The sequence below is a fragment of the Terrapene carolina genome, unplaced genomic scaffold (assembly GCF_002925995.2).
Source record: "Terrapene carolina triunguis isolate 2854851 unplaced genomic scaffold, T_m_triunguis-2.0 Scaffold49, whole genome shotgun sequence".
Taxonomy (NCBI): Eukaryota; Metazoa; Chordata; order Testudines; family Emydidae; genus Terrapene; species Terrapene triunguis.
The window spans coordinates 3,494,580-3,516,099 of NW_020664400.1; the positions used below are offsets into that span (position 1 = coordinate 3,494,580).

A 21,520-nucleotide genomic window follows, 5' to 3' on the forward strand; every position below is an offset into this window, starting at 1 on the left:
GGCGTGGGGCAGCAGGGCACAGCCCCATGGGATGCAGCATTCGGTGGGATCAAGGCTGGTGTCCATCAAGGCCATGGAGCCCCAGTGCAGAGCCAAGCAGAGCCTGGCAAATGCAGCCCCCCAGGCTGGAGGTGCAATCCCCACTGGGGAAACTGAGGCACAGGCCCTAGGTGGCTCCCCCAAGGCATCATGCTGAAACACCCCAACCTCTTCTGCCCACATTTCTCACCCACCCCTTTCCATGGCTCCTGCCCCCCCCCCATCCCTCTAAGGCAGGAGGGCAGAGTGTGCTGGCTGGGACTGGGTCAGTGTGGCGGGATCTCTGCTGCTGCCCCTCAGCTGTGACCCACAGCCCCTCTGCTGGGTGTGGGCGCTAGAGAGCTGTGGGTGAGGAGCCCGCACTGGGCCTGTCTCTGACCCAGTCCTCAGCCTTGGCCAACAGGGCCGGGGCACCGCTCGGGGGCGTGGGGCCAGAGGGACCTGGCCAGAGGGGCTGGAACTAAGGGGGCTGCCGCACCCCCTGGGCTGGAAGTGATTTCCATTATATCCAGGGTTTGCAGTTTGGTTCAATGGCTCCGCCCCCCCGCCCCTGGGCCTGGCTCTGCTGGGCTGAGTGGTGCCAGTGGTGTTGCTGACGGTGCCTGTGTCAGGGGGGTGTTACAGCCCAAGCTGCCTCCAGCCCAGATAGAGAAACCAGGCACCAGATGGCTGACGCTCGGCTGAGCCAACCGCTCCCGGCTCTGGGGCTCGGCCTGGGCTCCGGGGTCCCCATGCCGCATGTCCTATGGGAGCCCCCAGCTAGCACAGCCGTGCAGAGCCCGTGTGACCAGCAGCCTGCCAGGCGGGGGAGGAGGGAGCCCCAGAGCCTGGGGAACCTGATCCCAGGCCAGATACCCCTGGGCAGGTCTTAACCCCACCCCCGCTGCAGTCCAAGTGGAGGTGCTGGGCTGTGGGGGCAGCGCCAGGCCGGCGGGTGAGTCCCCAGCAGCAGGACTTAGCCCTTGGTAGCATTGTCCAGCCACAGGCCTGAGAGATCTTTACAGAGATTCATTTTTAACCCTTCCCACTCCAGGAGGTGTCTCAGTATCAGCATCCTCATTTCACAGGCAGGGAAACTGAGGCACAGGGCGGGGTGGTAGCCACAGATGGAACGAATGGCAGAGTCAGGAAAAGAACCCAGGTGCCCTGAGTCCCAATCTGCATTCCCTCCACCTTCAACTACATGCTCCCGCTCCCCTCCCAGAGCCGGGGATAGAACCCAGGAGTCCTGGCTCCCAGCTGCCCCCACCCCTCTAACCACTCATCTGCACTCCCCTCTCAGAGCTGGGATAGAACCCAGGAGTCCTGGCTCCCTTGTAGGAATCGGCAGGGCTGCCTGTGAGCGACCAGCAGCAGGCAGCTCTCCAGTGCCCGGTGTCCCCGTGGCTCGCAGTGGTCGGGCTGGGGAGCGGGGTGCCGGACCGGGGAGCTGGGGAGCTGCCCTGCCTGCTGCAGCACTAAGTCGCTGCGGAGCCGGGATTAGTGGCTAAGCGCCTCTATCTTTAGCCCTTTGGAGACAGGCCAGGATCCCAGGGAGCCAGGGGCTCCGGAGCTGGAGAACCCCCAGGGTGCTGGCCTGGCTCAGCCAACTGTACGTCGCACTGCAGCCGCGCCCCCGGCCCGGCAGCTCAGCAGGCCAATCGCGTTTCTGGCACTCACTGGGCCCGCCCAAAATAACCAAATGCGTTAGTTTCTGGGGTCACTGCCAGATTCCACCTGGGCTGGTCCGTGGGATCCCATCCGGGCAGGGCTGGTCCAGGCTGGGCTGGGCAGTGGGGTCCCATCTGGGCAGGGCTGGTCTGTGGGGTCCCATCTGGTCTGGTCTGTGGGGTCCTGGCCTTCGTCCAGAGGGTGGATTCGCTGCTGTCCCGTGGGGTGGGTGGCTGCCCGATGTATCTCCCATTGCACTCCCCAGGGAGGGGATGGGGTCCTGCCCTCGGAGAGCAGATGGGGTGGGGGGGTTACTCCTCCAAGCCAGCCCCATGCAGCCAAGCTCATGCCAACGCTCGCCCCCCACGGGTCACGGACAGACATGTCAGATCTCCTGTTTCCAGTGCGCCCAGCTCTGGCCTGAGCCGGCCCTGCTGGGGAGAACAGCCTGCCTGGGACCCGACCCCCCACATTCTCCTCTTTTGTTTCTTGGGAGCTGGCTGCTGGCTGTGCTCGGAGTGTGGGTGGCAGGACACGGCCCCACAGGATCACCGGGCCCCAGCAGGGCCAAAGGTCGTGAGCTGGGAGCTGCACCCGGCCAGCCCAGACATGGCTCTGCGGGGGCCGGCAGGTACCTGCTGCCGTCACTGCTCCTGGAAAGTACCTTCCCCTCCCTCCTTTCTCCCCGGCGGCTGCACCCGCCCAGCTGGGCATTCCGGGCACCATGGTTCCTGGGGCATCAGGGAACCTGCTCCAGGAAACCCTCATCTCGGAATGAGATGCAGCTGGGCAGGCCACTGCTGCCAGCTGCGTCCCCGCCCATCCAGATGTGGGGAGGGGCGAGCTGTGTCCCCACCTGGCCAGATGTGGGTGGGTGGGTGTACGGGGGGGGGGAGGAGCTGGGCACGGAGCTGGCTCTCAGCTTTCTTCAGAGCATGGCAGCAGGAGTGTGACCCCTGGGACCCACCTCACACCCCAGGGAGCCCCAGCTGGCCTGGGGCATTAACCAGCCCAGGGCGGGGTGCTGGTGACGGGAGGGCCCTGCCTGGTGGGGTGGGGAGGGGCAGAGGATTACAGGGGGTTGGAGGGGTTTTCCTGCCGGGGCAGTAAGGGGACAGCTGGGGGGGGGGGCTCTGGAGCTGGGTTTAACAGGCCACAATTACCACCCCCGCCCCCTGCTGCCCATACCCCATAGCAGAGGGGCTGGGTCTCCCCCCTCGGAGCACAGCCCCCCCCCATTCCACATGCTCAGACCCAGCCCAGTCAGGAGGAGCCCCCCGAGCTGCTCCCCCCTTCTGTGTCCCAGGAATTAGTTCTTTGCCAACCTCAGCCCCTGCCCAGCCTGGGGCCGCTCCACTCGCATGGGGCCCAGCTCCAGGGCCAGGCCCATTGGAACCGCACTGCATGGGGTCAGGTCTCTGGGCAGGGAGAGGAGGCCCCCGGGCTCCTGCTAGGGCTGCAAACTGCCTCTGGAAATGGTGCAGCCGGATGTGACTATGCCAGGTGGCCCCCCAGGAGCAAGGGACTGAAACAGGCATGCCCAGCAGCTGCTGCCATGTGCTGGTGTGTGTGTGTGTGTGTGTGTGCTGGCACAGGTAAGCCCAGCTCACCAAAGCCAACAGCGCTCATCCCTGGGCAGCATTTCTAGGCGCACTGACCCTCACGGATGCTGCTTTGCCCCCAGGGCCGTGGGCGCTGGTCTGCCCAGCCCCTGGGAAATTATCCCAAGGTTAAACTGAGTCTTCGTTAGCAAATCGGAGTCCAGGGGGGCCACAGCCACCAGTGAGGCAAGGCCCAGGGCTGGGAGTCAGGAGAACCGGGCTCTCTTCCTGGCTCTGCCACTGGCCTGCTGGGTGACCCTGGGCAAGTCACCACCCTGCTCTGTGCCTCAGGTTCCCCCCTGTGATGTTATTGATATAATCTGGGCCATGTAGATCATTGTTGCAACCATGGTCCTGTAGTGGCACCAAATCTTGTATAAAGGGGGTCAAATGGGGTATCTAAGACAAGGTTATGGTTTACTGGTTATGATTATGCTGTCTATATGTGTGTTTCAATTTTGTAGTTGAAGTTATGAATATTGGCTCTAAACTGTCTGTATTTCAAACTTATGCTATGCTTCTGGGAGACATCCCAGACAAGTTGGTGTTAGCTCTGCCTAGCTGCTTGATGGCCCATTAAGGACCATCAGCTATACAACTGACCCATTGAGAGAAGGCAAATATGCCTTGCGACTCAGCAAAGTATGCAGGGACTGGCCCACGTGACTCCAGACTCCATTTTGCTGTAATTTTCCACAGTAAGGACAAAGAGGTGTTCTTACACCTGGAAAAGACTATAAAAGGCTGATGTCTCCATCTTGTCTTCAATCCTGCTTCTTACCTCTGGAGGGACTTTGCTACAAACGGAAGCTCTGAACAAAGGACTGATGACCCATCCCAGCTGGGGATGTTCCAGAGACTTGATCTAAACCTGCAGTTTATTCTATCACTGCTACAAGCCTGAACCAAGAACTTTGCCATTACTGTATGGAATTGATTCCATTTAACCAATTCTAGCTCTCATCTCTATCTTTTTCCTTTTATGAATAAACCTTTAGATTTTAGATTCTACAGGATTGGCAACAGCGTGATTTGTGGGTAAGATCTGATTTGTATATTAACCTGGGTCTGGGGCTTGGTCCTTTGGGATCAGGAGAACCTTTTTTCTTTTACTGGGGTATTGGTTTTCATAACCAGTCATCCCCATAACGAGTGGCACTGGTGGTGATACTGGGAAACTGGAGTGTCTAAGGGAATTGCTGGTGTGACTTGTGGTTAGCCAGTGGGGTAAGACCAAAGTCCTCTTAGTCTGGCTGGTTGGGTTTGCCTTCGAGGTGGAAAAACCCCAGCCTTGGGCTGTAACTGCCCTGTTTAAGCAATTTGTCCTGAATTGGTACTCTCAGTTGGGTCCCGCCAGAGCCACATCGTCACACCCCCTCACCCGGTGTCCAGCTGATCTGTTCAGGGTGGGAGGTCTCTGGTGCCCCTGGACTAGCAATACCTCCAAGGAGCCCTGGGGCGACACCAGGGTCTGCCCCACAGCAGAACATGGCTTGCTGGGCTTAGCTCTGACAGGAAGGAGCAGGTGGCGTCTGGCTCTGGGTCAGGCCTGTTCTAAGAACCCATGGCCCAGACAGGGCCGCCCAGAGGGGGGGGCAAGTGGGGCAATTTGCCCGGGCCCCGCAGGGGTCCCGCGAGCCCTGGCCGAGAATCCCTTTCCTCACCCGGTGGCGGTCCGGGTCTTCAGCAGCATTTCGGCGGTGGGTCCTTCAGTGCTGCTGAAGATGCAGAGTGAGTGAAGGACCCGCCGCCGACTCGGAGCGCCGCTCAGGGAGTACAAGCGCCGCAGCAGGTGGCGCCTTTTTTTATGTCCGCTCCCCGGCGTTGCCCCAGGCCCCCTGAATCCTCTGGGCGGCCCTGGGCCCAGAGCCGGCGCCGAGTGCCAGAGCGCTAAATCCCAGGGGTCGGTTGAAATGCTCTAGGCCCAGGCTCTGTCATGCCTGGCAACCTTCCCCTGAGCTCAGGGCCCCATTGGGACAAGCTGACCAGGCCAGGGTGAGAGTCAGGCCCTGCCCCACAGAGCTCACAGTCTGAATGGACAAGACAGACAAAGGAGGGGAAACTGAGGCATGTAGTGGCCGCGTTACATTCTGGAACCCATTTGTTTTTCCTGAAAGGCTCCTTGCTCTAGAGCCCAGGCAGCTCCGGCAGCGCCAGCTCCTGCCCGTGGGGCCCATCCCCCTTTCTTGTCATGACCTGGCTAGGGCCCCCCGGCGCTAGGCACTGCACGAACACTAGCCACTGTGCAACCTGCTAGGCAGCCTCTGGGCCCCGATGCCCAGTCCCCTGCCAGTCCCCAAGCTTGGGACGCTCTGGCTGGGCACCTCCTGAAGTAAACTCTGATCTGTGAGGGGGAGCTTGCTGGGGGGGGGGGGGGGAGCTGCTCCCCCCAGCTGGCTGTGGGGGGGATGGGAACAGATGGTGGGCTTTGTTCATTTCCCCTCAGAGGCAAAGCAGCCGGCGGCTGAGCTGTTTGATCTGTGGCCGTGCCCTCCCCCGCCCCATGCCTGTTGACAGCGTTTTTCCGCTTGGTCTGTCGCTCCTGCCCGCGGGTGAGGGCTGCGCTGAAGGGGGCGGGCCGTGGTGGAGTGGAGGCCTGGGGACGGGAACCATCGGAGTCTGGGCAGCCTGTGCTCGCACGACAGAGATTGACGGTGCCACAACTCCAGGCGGGGTCAGGGAGCTGAGGCTGAAATGCCAACCAGGGCCTGGGCCACATCCCGCTTACCCCCCCGGTGAACTGTGCCTTGGCCCGGTGCTTTGCCCCGTTGGGTGGGTACATGTAGGGTGCAGGATCCTGGCCCATAACGTCTGCAATCCCCTGGCCTGTGGGCTCAGCCCGGGCTGCTGGCAGAACATCCCTGCTCACGCTGGCGCTGGCCTGACGGGACGAGGGAAGGACGTGCCAGTGCAAACGGATGGGAGGTGACCCTTAAAGACGGGTTCGTGCTCACCCATGTGCTGGGCCGAGGGGCAGGCAGGGGCCAGGGTCCCCCTTCACACCCCTGGAGCTCAGCGATACCCCTTGGGCTGTCAGTGCTGCTGGCTCTGGCTTTTGCCCCCAGCCCTGGGACACGAGGAGACGCTGGGCTGGCAGGTGGTGGAGAAAGCTGGAAATGTGACCCCCAAAGCGACCCCAAAGCGACTCCCAAAGTGATCCCCCAGTGAGGCTATGTGACCCCGAGAGTGACACTCAAAGTGACCCTTGCATGACCCCTAAGTGACCCCTGGATGACCCCCCGTGACTCCCATGAACCCCAAAGGCAAATAAAAAGAACCCAAGTGATGCTCAGTGCCAAGGCAGCGAGAGACCCTCCCCGGGGGGGGAAGCAGCTCCCGGCTGTGTAATGCAGCCAGTCGTCCTGTGGATCCCGCACCTCGGGAAGAGACTGTGAGTTATAAAGCACCCCAGGGAGGGGCGGGACATGTACAGAGATAGAAAGCAGGGCCTGTAGTCTGGGGCTAGGGGCCTGGCTCCGGGAGGGGAGTGGGGTCTAGTGGTTACAGCAGAGGGGCTGGGAGCCAGGACACCTGGTTTCTCTCCCTGGCCCTGGGAGGGGAGTGGGGGTTAGAGCAGGGGGCTGGGAGCCAGGACTCCTGGGTTCTTTCCCCAGCTCTGGGAGGAGACTGGGGGCTAGTGGTTAGAGCAGGGGCCTGGGAGCCAAGGGAGGGAGTGGTGCCTAGTGGTTACAGATTCATGGATTCCAAGGCCAGAAGGGACCATTGTGATCATCTCGTCTGACCCCCCATAGAGCACAGGCCAGAGACCCGCCCCACAGTCATTCCTAGTGCAGATCCGTTAGACAAACATTCACTCTTGTGTTAAAAATGGCCCGTGATGGAGAATCCACCGTGACCTGGGTAAATTGTCCCCCTGGTTAATCCCCCTCCCTGTTAAAAACATGCACATTATTGCCAGTCAATTTGTCTAACTTCAGCTTCCAGCCCTTGGATTGTGTGAGACCTTCCTCTGCCAGGCTGCAGAGCCCGGTATGAAATCTTTGCTCCCCCTGTAGGTACTGACAGACTTGAGTGTCACCCCGTCACCTTCTCTGTGTTCAGCTAAATAGCCGGAGCTCCTTGAGTCTGCATCCCTATACGGCAGGTTTTCCAATCCTTTCATCATTCTTGTGGCTTTTCTCTGCCCCCTCTCTGAAGGATCAGCACCCTCCTGACCTGTGGGCACCAGAACCATGGATTCCAGCAGCAGTCGCACCAGTGCCAAACCCAGAGTTAAAATCGTGTCTCCTCCTAGCTGAGAGTCCCCCGTTTATCCATCTAAAAAGCACGTTGGTCCTTTTGGCCACAGCCTCCCACTGGGAGCTCATGTTCCACTGATTATCCACGCCCCCCCCCCCCAATGCTTCCCAGGACAGAGGCCCTCGGCCTGTCAGTATGGCCTGCGTGCTTTGTTCCTCCATGCACACGTCTGCATTTAGCCAGACTAAAATGCATATTGTTCATTTGTGCCCAGCTCACCAAGCAATCCAGGTTGCTCTTTATCAGTGACCTGGTCTCTTCATCAGTCACTGCTCCCCCAGTTTTCATGTGAGCTGGAAACTTTATCAGGGATGATTTTATGTTTTCTTCTAGGTCAAATGTGAAATCGCGTAGGGCCCAGAACAGATCTGATCCCGGTAGAACAACACCCACTCCATGACGATTCCCCGTTACAGTGATATTTTGAGCTGTATGTTAGCCAGCTTTGAATCCATTTACTGTCTGCCATGGTAATGTCATATCATCCTCGCTTTTTAATCAGAATGCCATGTGGTCCTACGCACAACGCTTTGCAGAAGTCGAAGATCATTACATCACCGCTGTCACCTTTATCAACCAAACTTGGAAGCCCATCAAAAGCCATCAGGTTAGTTTGACAGGATCACTTTCCAGAACCCACATTGATTGGTATTAATTCCATCACCCTCTTTTAGTTCTTTATTAATCGAGTCCTGGCTCAGCTGCTCCATTATCTTGCCCAGGATCGATGTCAGGCTGACAGACCTGTAATCGCCTGGGTCATCCCGTTTACCCGACGGCAGCTTCCTCCAAGTTCCTGGGACGTCCCCAGTGCTCCAAGAGTCCTTGTCCGAGGTGGGTGCTGAGCCCTGAAGGGAGCGAGAGCCGGGTGCTAGCAGGTCTCTGGGGAGGCAGGGGGCTGGACCCCTGGGTTGGAGACCCAGCTCTAGGGGGCTGGGCTTTGTGTTTCTCTGTTGGTACACATGCACAGTGGAGTCTAGGGGTTAGAGCAGGGGGGCTGGGTTCTACCCCTAGCTCTGGGAGGGCAGTGGGGTCTAGGGGTTAGAGCAGGGGGGCTGGGAGCCAGGACTCCTGGGTTCTGTCCCCAGCTCTGGGAGGGGAGTGGGGGCTGGTGGGTTAGAGCGGCAGGAGCTGGGAGCCAGGACTCCTGGGTTCTGTCCCCAGCTCTGGGAGGGGAGTGGGGACTGGTGGGTTAGAGCAGGGGGGCTGGGAACCAGGACTCCTGGGTTCTGTTTCTGACTGTTATTGATTTGCAACACGCCATCAAGGAATTTCCTTCTTCTCTTGATGCATCGGTGTTGGGCACAGCGCTGCCCTGACTCCAACCCAGCATGACACCGAATTAAAGCTGGCCGAGCCCGTTGATCAAAGGGGCGATAGAGGAGCGGAGCTCTGCCCGCTGCCTTTCCACGCCAGCCGCAGCGCTGAGCTGGTTCAGAAGAGGCTTGTGGCTGGTTTTTCCTTCTGCTGTAATTACCACTTTCCCCTCCAGCCGGCCGGGTGACTAATGCTCAGCAGCCTGGCGGCGGGGGCTGCGCTCCCCAGGTCTGGAGAACAAGCTCTGGAGCAGCCGGGCTGAGAGCTGGGACTGTTCCCAGCATCAGCCTCCCCTAGCCCCGCCCCCCAGCCCACGCGCCCGGCCCCAGCCATGGCCCCCACCTCAGACAAGGAGCTCATTCAGATCAGGGAGCTGCCGAGGGGCTGGAATCCAGAAGCATTTACTGGGACCGGCCCCATTCCCGACACTGGGGCAGATCACTGGAGGTCTCTGCAGCCCCTCCAGAGGGCCCAGCCCACGGGCAGGGAGACTTTACACCACCTTTGGGGCCTTCCAGATCCTGGGCTGCTGCAGGGACCAAAAAAACCTTGGTGTAAATTAGAGCAGCCCCAGGATGCTCTAACAGCAGCCCAGCTGAGCTGCCCATGGGCTGCGGCACAGTCAAGCCGCTGCAGTGCCACATACATACATACATGCCCGGGGTGCCAGGGCGTGTGTAGGGAGCACTCCCGAGGCCGTGCCAGGCTACCTGGGCATTAGCAGCCCTGTACGCTGGTGGAATGGCTCAGGGACAGGATCTCTCACCGTGCATCGCTAGGCAAAACCACTGTTTGCACCATTGGAGCTTCCCTGGGGGGGCATCCGGGGTGCAAATCACCGCCTGGCCCCATCTGCCCTAGTGCTTTGCACCACGGCCGTGTCAGGGGCTGGACATGGGGATTGACAGCACGGACTAGATGTTAATTTCACAATCCCTGAGTGCCTCACCCTGGGCTGAATGCAGGGCGAGCAGGGGCCGGTCTCTCGCCTGTGCTAGCCGGAGGTCAGGCTGGACAATCCGCTGGACCCTTCTGACCGTAAGCTCTGTTCCCCCGGCCAGGGCACAGACACATCCTTGCGATGGGGGGCGTCTCGGGGGACAATGGCAGATTATTTGGAACGTCCCCGGAGTGCAGCAGAAACCATTTAATGCACAGCAGCACCAGAGATCAGACGTGAGGCAGGAAGGAGTTAAATTCCCACCCACCCCCATCCCTGGGCAGACAGGCAGCACCAGGCCTATGCACCTTGTAAGTCCCACTGATGCCTGTCAGCAGGGCTTGCTGGAATAGATTCACCCAGTCCTTGCCTAGGCCCCGAAATCAGCCACCTGGCTGCAGCTCCCACTGCTGTCCAAGAGTGGGGGTCGCGGGGGACGGGACCGGATGGGCCACACCTCTGAACGCCGCTGGCTTCCCCAGGTGCCGGCCAGTGATGGACGTAGATGTCTCACTTGGGAGGCTGAGGTTGACACATCGGCCACCAGATTCATGCTCCTCGGGTGGCTGATGGGAACGACCCAGAGCCTGAGTGACAACCCAGCGCTAGAGCGATGCTAGCTGGGGGGACCGGCTAGGCTGACCAGACAGCAAGTGTGAAAAATCGGGATGGGGTGGGGGGTAATAGGCGCCTATATAAGACAAAGCGCCAAATATCGGGACTGTCCCTATAAAATCGGGACATCTGGTCACCCTAGGGGACCCATCCCTTTGATCCCTTTCTGGCCTTCCTTGGCTCATCCCCCTTCCCTGGCTGGCTGTCGGGCCCCAGGCCACCTCCCCTTGCTGCTGGCCATGTTTCTTCAGGCCTATGCACACACAGACTTGGGCTGCCTGTTACCACCCCTCCCCCACCGTGCACACTCCTGGGGGAGGTGCTGATTTTGGTCTGAGCCACTTATTGCAGCTTGGCTTAAACTTCACTAAACCAGATTAAACCCACTGTAAAGAGGAGCAGCTGCCTGCCTGCCTGCCACTCCGGTTTCACAACATCCCTTGAGGCTAACAGGGTACAGGCCTGCATAGAGTCCTGAAAGTGCGGGCAAGGACTGTCCCTGTGCCTCTTTCATGGCTGCCAGTGACACCAGAGACTCTCCTCTAGCTGTTAGCACTATAGGGGCTATGACACATGAGCAAACAGATCTGATTCTGTCCAGCAGAGGGCTGCCTCTCACACACCATGCCACTCCAACAGACCCATTCCCAGATTCCTGGGGCCTCCTGTGATAGCTTTATCTCCGCCTTTGTCTGGCTGGAGCTGGTGGAATCAATAACCAGAGTGTTTCAGTTAGCACAAGAAATCCACACACCATCCACATACCCTGCCCCCAGCCTCCCTCTCCCATCCATCCCCCAGTCCTCCACCCCATCCATACACACCCCATCCATCCCCCACCCTCTGCCCCCAGCCCCCATCCATCCCCCAGCCCCAGACCCCCATCCATACACACCCCATCCATCGCCCAGCCACCCCCCCACACCCCATCCATCCCCTGCCCCCAGCCTCTCTCCCATCCATCCCCCACCCAAACACACCCCCATCGACACATTCTATCCATCCCCCCATCCCCATCCATCCCCCAGCCACCCCCCGCCGCGGGGCCGATCCCAAGGGCTCCCCGTGGCAGCACTTGACGATGGGGGCTGAGCTCCGAGGCGTCCCATTCACTGGCGAAGGAGCCCCGCCCCCGGCTGACGTCACGCGGAGGAGGGGAATCGAGGCAGGCTGGCGAGCGGGCTGCACACTCGAGGCGAGCGAAGAAAGGGCAGCGCCAGCGCCGCGAGCTGGGGACCCCCGAGCGCCCCGCAGCCTCGGGCTTGTCGGTTCTCGCGCTGGGCCGGGCTCCAGAGCCCCGAAGGTGAGTGGCGGGAGGGGAGAAGCCGCTTTTGTTCCTGTCCGGTGTTTACGGGGGGGCTGCCCGGCTCGGCTCGCTCGTGGCTCAGAGGGACGCGAACCCCAGCGCCCCCCCGTGCAGCCGGCACCCCGCTTTGCAGGGCAGCCCCCCCGAAACGGACCCACGTTCTTTGTGCGAACTAGCCTTGAGCTGGGGGCGAGCGCCCGCCCCCGGGAACTGGGGGGGTCCGCTGCTAGCGAAGCCCAGCCCGGCCTCTCCGGACCAGCTCGGCCAGGGACTGGGCCCCCAGCGCCCCCTCCTGCCGCCCCCCAACTCAGCCGAGCGCGTCTGCGCGGCGCGGGGGCGCCGAGGGGGCCCGTTGGGCGGGGGGCTTGGGGGTCCTGGGGGGGCCGCCGGGCGGGGGCGGTTGGGGGGCGCTGGGTTTGCTCTCTCCGGGCACCAGCTGCGCTGCAAAGTTTTCAGGCTGGGCGCTCGGGGCTGTGGGTTGGGCTGGGGCGGGTTGGACTCGTGTGGGGGCAGATCTGCGGCTGGTTACTAACCCCCCCCCCCCCCCCGAAAAGCCCCTTTGTCCTCAGTGCACCCCGGGCTCCTGCAACCCCTCCCCGGCCTCCCCTGGGGGAGCGGGACCCCTCAGCCCCGGGGCTCCCCGCGAATGGCCGGAGAAGTCCCCGGGGCGGGGGGTCCCCGACTCCGCGCTCCGGGACCCAGAAACTCGCTCCCTGCCCAGGTCGTGTCGGCAAAGCCGCGGCCCCGCAGCCCGCTGAGCTTGCAAAAGGTTCCGGCCGCTTCTCCTTTCTCTGCCTCCGAGCTCCGCTGGGAAAACAAAACCCAGCCCCGCGCCCCCGTGGGCGGGGGAGCGCAGGGTGCGCGCAAGGAGCGCGCAGCGCCATCTGCGAGCCTCTTTCTCTCCCCACTTGGGGGGGTTATTGCCCCCCGGGTCTCCGGGGTCCCCTCGCTGCTCCGGCCCCAGGGCGCCCCGTGGCGCTGGCTGCCGCCTGCCCCCATCTTCGGGGGGCCGGAGCCGAGCTTGGCCTCGCTGCTGGGCGCTGCCATGCTCCGGCCTTTGATGCAGGAGCTGGGAGTTGGGGGCTGGGGTAGGGGATCCGCCCCCCTGCAGCCCCCCCACTGCACCGCCCCCGGGCGGCTTCCCTAGAGCCTCCCGTGCCTGGCGGGCCGCGGAGCTGACAGCGCCCCCGCCTGGCTCGGTCCCTTTGGGGGGCCGGGGGCCGCCCCACCCCTCTTGGCAGGGCCGGTCCCCGAGAGCAGCGGGCAGTGCCCGCGCCGGCCGGCAGGGGGCGGAGCGCTCTGGGCTTTTGTTCCTTCGCAGCCCGAGGGGCGGGGGGCTGCCGGGGGCGGCTCCGTGCTGGGAGGGGGATGGGCGGCTGCTGGGGGCTGATCGGGGGGGCTCTCGGCCCCGCTGCACCCAGCGGAGTCCCCGCAGCTCACCCCCTGCCCTGTTGCCGGGCTGGATCTGGGGGTGCGTGGGGCGGGGGGGCTGGCTAGTGCTGGGCCTGCTGGCAGTGTGCTCACCCCTGCCCCTCCTGGGGAGGGGAGCCCAATGGGGAGAACCGGGGAGTCTCTCCCCCCTGGCTGGGGAATGGCCGAGCCCCCCGGTGTCTGCCTTGGCCCCCTTCCCACACTTGGCAGCTGGGCCCCCGGGCTGGGCTCGGCTGGCGTGTGCAGCTGCTCCGCTGGCCTGGCTGTGTGTGGCCAGGGATCTGGGGCCCCCCAGAGGTCCCCCTTGGCAGATGCCTTGCCATTGCTCCTTGCCATGCTCCGTGGGATAACGGCCACCCCGGCTTCGGGCCTGGCGTCTCCTGTGGGCCCCGGGTTCGGTCTCCTCTGCCCCTCGCTGAGGGAGCGTGCGGGGGGCTGGCTAGGCTGAGCCCTGTGCATGGGGTGATGCCCCTCCCCCCCACGTGGTGCCCATCATTTCCCCCTGCCCCGGGGAAGTTGGAAGGTGGGTGCCTGTGTGCCGGGGTCAGGCCTTTCCTCGAAGGAGAGCATGTCGCTCTCCTGCTGCGGGTGGCTCCTGACATGTGGGTCCGGCAGCCTGTGGAGCAGGGGCAGGAGCTCTGGTCTCTGCCCAGCCCAGGCGCCCGCGGAGGGCAGGATCCATCCCCTCCGCAGGAACTGACCAGGACTCTGGCTTGGTCTCCCGAGCTGCCCATCCCCTGTCCCCCTGGGCTGCCCTGGGCCCCGACCCCTCCAGCCCCCCAAGCAGCTGCCAGGCAGTGGCGGTTGCTGTGACATGGGTGTTTGACATGCTGGTCTAAGACCCACCAACTCTGAGGGGCTGTGAGCAGGGGCCGGTCCCCGCAGGCTGGACTGGGCCAGAGGGGTTCCAGAAGCTCCCTCGGCTCCGTTGGGGGTGGTGAGCTCTGGTGGGGGCAGGGGCTGCCCCCTTGGCTCGTTCCCAGCTGGATCTGGCTTCCTGGCCAGGCTGGCCATGATTCCCACAGCCCACTGCCTCGCTTCCTGGCCGGAAATCCACTTCTCCCCTGCCGCGTCCTTCCCCGCAGGAGCCGGGTGGGAGAGGCAGCTTCCTGCTTCCCTTCATGGAAAACAGCTCTGCTCCTGCCACCGTCCTGCTGGTAACCTGTGAGCGCTTTCCGCATCCGTGGGCCCCACAGCCTGGCCGTCGTCCCGTCCCCTCCCCCACACACACGCTCCTGCCGCTACCCGGCCGGATGCCACGGGCACCTTCTGCCCTCTGAGGCTGGGTCCCACCCACGGTCTCTGTCAGTCCCTCCCCAGGACACAGAATCATAGAATATCAGGGTTGGAAGGGACCTCAGGAGGTCATCTAGTCCAACCCCGTGCTCAAAGCAGGACCATCACCAACTAAATCATCCCAGCCAGGGCTTTATCAAGCCGGGCCTTAAAAACCTCTAAGGAAGGAGATTCCACCACCTCCCTAGGGAACCCATTCCATGCTGGGGGCCTGTCCGGGGGGCTCTGGGCAGCGGTGCCCCCCTCTCCCCGTGTGGCATGTTTCTGCCCACTCTGCTCCAGGCTGGCAGCGGGAAGCCTGGGGTCCGGGGTGGCAAAGGCCCAGCACAAGGCAGGAGAGAGCCCAGCCTGCTGGCAACGCCAGCCTGTTCGCTGGGCTGCTCCGTCTTCAAACATCCCGAACGCAGAAGGGGGGACCCGACACCAGGCTAGTTCAGACTCTCCCCTGGCAATTGCTCCCCCTTGTACCTTGCAGCCAAGGGTCCCAAAGCCCCTCGCTGGTGTGGAGGTAACTCACCAGCCGCCACCTGGGCTGGTGTCATTCTACCCATGTTAGAGGGGGAAACTGAGGCACAAAGAGATGGGACTTGCCCGAAGTCAGAGAGGGAGTCTGTCAGAGCTGGGACCTGCCCTGTTGAGATTGGCTCAGGGGGGCTAAAGCGGGTTCAGGGGGCCCCTTTGGGGCTCTGTTTGACTGGGGAAAGCCCCTCACCGGTCCCTGGGTGGAGTTTCCTCCTGCACAGGATGTGAAGGCGGCAAGGTGGAGTGATCCCAGGGGAGTGTGTGCGTGGGGGAGGGGGGGCGCAGCTGTGCGTCAGCTGGGAAGAGGAAGGAGCAGCATTGCTGGCAGCCCCCGCGCCCCGCCCCCGCTGACTCAGCACCAGCCCCATTGATGGCAGGAAGTAGTTACGGAAGGAGGTGACCACAAAAAGGGGAATCCGTGACCCAGGGGTAGCACCGGCTCCGCTCGGCGGGGGGGGAGCAGCTCCCTGCAGGAGGCGTTGGTGCACACGCCTGCCCCCTGCTGCCTGGGTCAGCAGTGCACTTCCGGCTCCTGCGGGGGGCTCTTGGCTACGTGGGGAGCAGGGGCGAGGGGCGCTGGCTGTGGATCTGGCCAGTTGATACCGTTCAGCGGGAGGGGAGGGGAGCCAAGCGCTCCTGTGCGCAACCCCGAGGGGCGGGGAGAGGCCCAGCCTTGGGGGGCACTGGGGTATCGCTGTGTCTCTGCTTCTAGCCACTGGTCTTGCCAGCTCGTGGGGCAGAAACGCTGCTCTGGCCTGGCCCTGGGCTGTGGGGCAGGGCTGGACAGAGGTGTCCTGCTCGCCTCAGGAGGCTAGAGGTGGTCTTAGGAGTCAGGACTCTTGGGTTCTGCCCCCGCCTCCCTCTCTGACACTGGGCAAATCCCCCCCCCCCCCCCAGCCTGGCCCTTGGCTCATGCCCTGGGTGGCTGGGTCAGACGCTTTTCCCCTTCCATGGGGCTGGGGCTGGGGCAGGAGGCTTGGCAGGGAACGCTCTGCAGGGGATTGGGGGGGAATCTGTCTGTGTCTGGCTCAGCCCCCCCGCCCCGCCCCCCCGAGCGCTCAGAGCAGAAGCATCTCAATGGCTCCCTTGTCCCCGTTTCCTGCCTGCCCACGTGCTTTGGCTCCTCTGCCCTTGGCCCCCTGTAACCGGCCTGTCTCTCCCCGCCAGGCCGCCCAGAGCAGTGAAGGCACGAAAGGAGCTGGGCGCAGGGAGGCCAGACCCCAGCGCGCCACGGGGCAGCATGGACGCCAGCCTCCCAGGCCTCGCCCTGCTCACCACCGTCTTCCTGAGTGTGGGCACCGCCGACGCTGCCTGGTGGAACCTGGTGCCCAGGAAAACCATCCCCTACAACGGTGAGTGCAGCGATGGCCGGGCTGGGGGATGTGTCGTGGCTCTGTTGGGTAGCGCCCAGCCCTGGGCTGGCACAGAACTGTTGTGGTGCCCTGGGCTGGGCTTTTTGGCGTTACACTGGCTGATGGTGGGGGAGGGGGGCTGGGAATGTCCCATCAGACAGACCCCCAGGGCCTGGCCCCAGGAGCATCTGTTCCACGGTGCTGAGCTGGATCCCAGCGATTCAAGGCAGAGGGACCTGGAGGGACAATGTATTTTAACAGAGAAGTCAAGGGTCTGGCTCCCCACTGCTGAGATTGGGGAGAGGTGTGTGTGTGGGGGGGGTGTCTGTGCCTGTCACTGTCAGGCTCGCGTTCCCTGCTCTGCAGCCACAACCACCTCTCGCTGTTTAAAGGGGAATGCAGAGATGCACCTGATCCCAGGACTCTGGGAGCTGAGGTTTTAAGGAAACCCCCAAATCCCATGTGCCTCACTGCAGAGCTGCTGCCTCTCCCGGCTTCCTGCTAAGGGAACCCCCTTTTCCTGGGGAGCGGTTCCCCCCTTGCCTGGCTCGCTGTGCAGTGAGGGCGAGGGGCCAGCAGGGTCCCTCTGCTGGGGGGTGGCTGTGGAGGATCCCTGCCTTCGCGGGAGTGCGGGGGAGCTCCCCGTCCAGCCTGCACCCGCCCCAGCAGGGGAAGGCAGGCCCAGCGGTTAGGGTGCTGGCTGGGACTTGGCAGACCTGGGTACAGTCCCCTGGGCAGCCATGGCCTCCCTGTGTCCTGGGGGAATCCCTGGAGCCTGTTCCCCGGGACAGGAGCACGTCCCAGGCACCCCCCCTGCCCTGTCTGACTCAAGGGGCTGGAGCTGGGAGAGGCAAAGGGCTGCTGCAGCGAAGCCGGTGGGTGCCCAGCCCTGGAGCTCCTGGCTGGCGAGGGAGTCGCCGGGGGGACACACTACAGTCGCTCTGAGCCCTGTGTGGGAGCAAAGCCAGTGTGGGGAGCTCAGGCCCGGTACCGTGTGTGGGGCACAGGGCAGCACTCATGGCCCTGGCAGCCTGGCCCCTCCCTCGGGGGCAGCCCGTCCCTTTGGATAAATCTCGCTGGCACAGCCGGGCCATGGTGAGACGTGGTGGCCGGGCGCCGCTGGTGGGCATCTCCCGCTGGCATGGGATTGGGAGCCCCCCCCCCCAGGCCCCACACCAGCAGGCATGCGGCATCCCACCCTGCCCTCCCGCTGGGTGCCTGGCTCTAGCTGTGATGCGCCAGACGTGGCATCTGCAGGCCGGGAGCTCTGTGGGGTAAGGCGGGGGCCTCCCTCCCTGGCCTGGCCATGGCTCACAGGCCAAATCAGATGCTCGCCTCCTGGCTCCGTGGTACCTACTCTGGGGTCCCCAGACCCTCCCTGCCCCCCTCCCACTGGTGAAGTGCTGCTCTCAGCGCCGTGCTGGCGGGAAGGGGGCTCCGTCCTGCCCTGCCCGGGGGCCTGGCTGGCCCCGAGGGGCTGCCTCTCCGGAGGTGACATCAGGTGTTTGCGCCAGCCCCGGGCAATGATCTCATCCTGTTTGCTGCTCGCTGCCCTCCCCAGGGCTCCCTTCCCCTCCCCCCCCGCATCCTGCGTCCTGCTGCTCCCCCAGCGCGGGGGCTGGGTAGTGCCCGGGGGCAGCCTCCGTCCCTTGTGCCCACAGCCTCTCGTTCGGCTCCTGCCATGCGGGGTGGGCGCCTGGCCCTTGTGCCCATGCGGGGGCTGCTCTGAGTGAGTCTCTGCGCCCTGGGCGCTCCCCCCTCGGTCCTACGTTCCCCGTCTTGGCTCTGGCTCTGGGGGTCTGACGGCCCCATTGGCGCATGGGCGGGGATGTGTCCTGTGGCGGTGCTCCTCAGTCCCGACCCACAGCCCCCCCTTCTGCCAGGCTCTCTGTGCCCAGGGCAGGTTTTCCTCCTGGGCCCCCTTCAGCACTCGGGCTCTGCAGCTCCCTCCCCCCCCCTCCCCCCGCGCTGGGCACCCCAGTCTCTGCAGGAGCTGAGACGTACTCGCCAGCCTGGGGTTGCGCTGGGACTGGCTGCCTGGGGGTGGGCACTGCCCATTGGGTCCTCGTCTCACGAGAGCTGCTGGTGCCTGCTCTACCCTCTGCGAGGGGCTGGGCTCATCATCTCAGGTGCTGCTGCCTGGGGCCTGCTCCCCATATGGTGGGGGCTCCCCTCCCCCACCCTGCTGAACCCCAGGCTGGGGAGTGGGGGCGGGGGCTGATTGAAGCCAGGTGCCGGCTTTGATCGGCCGCGGCACTGGGGCGGGCTCCGCTCCCTGGCTCTAATGGGCCCCAGCTGGCGGAGCGGCCGCGCCAGCTCCCTCAGTGCCGAGGCCCCACGTTCTCAGGCTGACCTGGAAGCTCTGCTCTCCGGGGTGCTGGGCTGTGCTGGAGGGTGTCCCCCAACCCCCCCTGCTCCTGCCCTGTGCCGAAGGAGTCCCTGGGTGCTCGTGTGGGGGAGGGGGTGCGACAGTCTCTGGGGAGCCTCGTTCCCTGAATCCAGTCCCGCTTTGCCTGTGTCACCTCAAGGTGCCCATGCTGCCCGCCTGCGACCTGTGGGCTCCCCCCTCCCCGACTCTAGGTGCTGGGGATGCCAAGTCTGGCAGGGTCTGTGCCGCAGGGCGTGGGGGCAGAAGTGAGCTGGCCATGGGGGCTCCGGCTCTGGCGTGGCACCTGCTGTGCCCGCGCCGTGTCTTGCCTTGATGTCAGCGCTTGGCTGCCCTCGCCCCGGGTCCAGGGAGATGCCCCTGGGCAGCCTGGTTGGACCCCTCCATGCCAGCTGGCGTGTGTGTGTGTGTTTGGGGGTATTGTATGTGGCAGTGTCTGGGAATCTCCCTGTGCCCCAGGTGCCGTCATGCCAGGCGCTGTACAGACCCTGACGGCAGAGCCGGTCCCGGCCCTGGGGTGATGGGTGGGGGATTGGGACACAGGAGGCTTCCTGGAAGTGGGGGGGTCCCCATTTCCCCAAGGCTGTAGGCCAGCCTGAAGTGGTCTGTACCCTGGGCCCTGCACGGCTGGCTTGTGAGCCCTCTGCGCCAGCCTGAGCTGCACTGGGTTTGTGTGGGGGGCTCACGTTGCGGCTGGTAATGCGACCGGGCTGGTGCTGGGTTTCCTGCCATCAGCTTGGGCCAGCTCCACTTACGGGCCTGACTTCCCTCTCCAGCCTCCCTCCACCGGGAAGGCAGAGTGTGCAGCCCCCGGGCTGGCTAGGGAGTTCGGTGCCCTGCACGCTGTGTCCGGCCTGGAGCAGAGCGAATGGGGAGCTGTGTGGGCGACAGCTGCCCCCCCCCCCCCGGCAGTGCCTGGCAGATCTCCTCCCCCCAGCCCAGAGTGGCTTGAGTACCTCTGTATGCTCCCCACCCCCGCGCTCCGCTCTCCCGTCAATGTGCCCTTTCTCTGAACAAAGCTGGCCCTGGAGGCCGGGCTGGACAGGGGCTCGGCAAAGGGCCCCTCTGCCAGGGCGCCAGGCTCAGCACTCTCCGGTTCCACCCGGTGCATCCCCGACAATGGCTCCCTTGTCCAGCCAGCGCGAGGAACGAGCGGCTCCCTGGAGGGCAAGGGGGGCTTCCGGGAAGGGGCTGGCGCCCGGGGTGGGGCTGGCTGGAGCAGATGGTCCCACGTGAGCTCCCCCGGCCCAGCGTGCTCAGCAGGTCTCTGCGCCCAGTGAGCCCTGGGGCACGTTAGAGCTGAATTTGTCTCCAGGCTCAGGGTGTCTGCGGACGAGATCACGAGCTCAGGGCTGTTCCCAGCTAGGATAGGGGGCTGCGGGTCGGGAGTGAGGAGCATGCCAGATCTGCAGGGGAGTCCAGGGCTGGGGATCCGGAGGGAGGGGCTGCCAGCCACAGCAGTGCAAGGAGATGTTGTGTGGCCAGCCCCGTCTCTGCTGGGGGCTGTTGGCGATCTGTGGGCGGGGAGGGGAGGGCAGCTGGGGCAGTTCTGCTCCTGCTGGCGCAGAATGAGTTGTCTCCAAGACGCCCTTCTCTAGTCCTGGGTCCAGCCCAGACTCAGCCTCGTCCCCTGCTAGCCATGGCCCCCGGGATCCCTCAGCACCTGCCCCCCAGCGGGTGGGATCCCCCCTTGCCCTACAGATGGTTGGCCTAGTGCCCGGGCTGCCAGCTGAGCAGCCAGCAGGACGCGGGTGGCTCCTGGATCCCGCCTGTCCCCAGGGCAGCCTGGGAGTGAGGGACTCGCCCGCCGTTGCTGGGGCAGGGTGTGGGGCGGGCGAATCCCTCTTGGCTGGCTGGCACAGAGGAGCAGGCGGCCTGGGACACGGTGGTGGTGCCAGGCCCCAGTCTGGCCCTGTGCCCCCAGGAGCCGCAGGCCCCCGAGTCCCCTGACACTGTCCCATCCCCTCCCCACAGAGCTGAAGGACGTGGCGAAGCGGTTCTCCAAGGCGGGCGTGTCGCACTACATGACGCTGACGCTGGGCGAGGCCGAGAGGGTGCTGTACGTGGGTGCCCGGGAGGCCATCTTCGCCCTTGCCACCGGCACCATGGAGCTGAAGGCAGCGGTAAGAGGGGGCGGCTCTGCTGTGGGGTCCCAGCAGGGGGTGGTGCCACCACAGAGCCTGGGAGGAGGCCCCCAAAGCCTGGCTGGCACGGTCCACGGTGCCCCCATCTAGGGGGACGGAGCTACGAGGGGTCTGGCTGGCCTGGGGGTGCTGGTTAAACAGCCCCTTGGGGAGCAGCGCCCCCTGCTGGGCACCCCCGAACATGGGCGTGTTCTCCTGGGAGCCGGTCTGGGCGCTGGTTGCTGGGCGCCTCCTCTGCCAGGTGAGGGATGTGGTGAGCATGGAGGGCTGAGCGCTGTCCGGCTGCAGGAGATGGGGGGTGGGTGGGGCAGGACTGGGGTGGGCTGGCTCAGCCCCTGACCCCGCTTCCCTCTGGCTTGGCAGATCTCCTGGGAGGCTCCGACAGAGAAGAAAGTGGAATGTATCCAGAAGGGCAAGAACAACCAGGTATGCCAGCTGGGCACACGGGCCCCGGCTCCCCTGCCCGCTCCCAGCCTCTCCCCATGCGCAGGAGCAGGGCCCCTGGTCTGAGCCCGCGGGTCTGTACGGCAGCCCCCTGCTGTGTGTGGAGGGGCAGGTACCGGGGTGGCACAGCGATGGCACGTGCCATGTTTCTCCCCGGGCTGGGGAGCTGCGGGGGGGTCCCACATCCCCGGGCAAGTTCCACTTGGCTCCATGGCCA

At 64.2% G+C, this 21,520-nt stretch overlaps 1 protein-coding gene across 1 annotated transcript in view; it reads left to right on the top strand.

The window, feature by feature from the left end:
• Positions 1-11,687: 11,687 nt before the first annotated feature.
• The window catches only part of LOC113407624 (semaphorin-4C-like), a 15,778-nt gene continuing 5,945 nt past the window's right edge, over positions 11,688-21,520 (top strand). The window contains exons 1-4 of the mRNA XM_026656661.2: positions 11,688-11,725; positions 16,145-16,329; positions 20,690-20,838; positions 21,223-21,285. Coding sequence (XP_026512446.1) covers positions 16,218-16,329; positions 20,690-20,838; positions 21,223-21,285 — 324 coding nt within the window. The 5' untranslated portion in view covers positions 11,688-11,725; positions 16,145-16,217. The remainder of the gene's footprint in view (positions 11,726-16,144; positions 16,330-20,689; positions 20,839-21,222; positions 21,286-21,520) is intronic.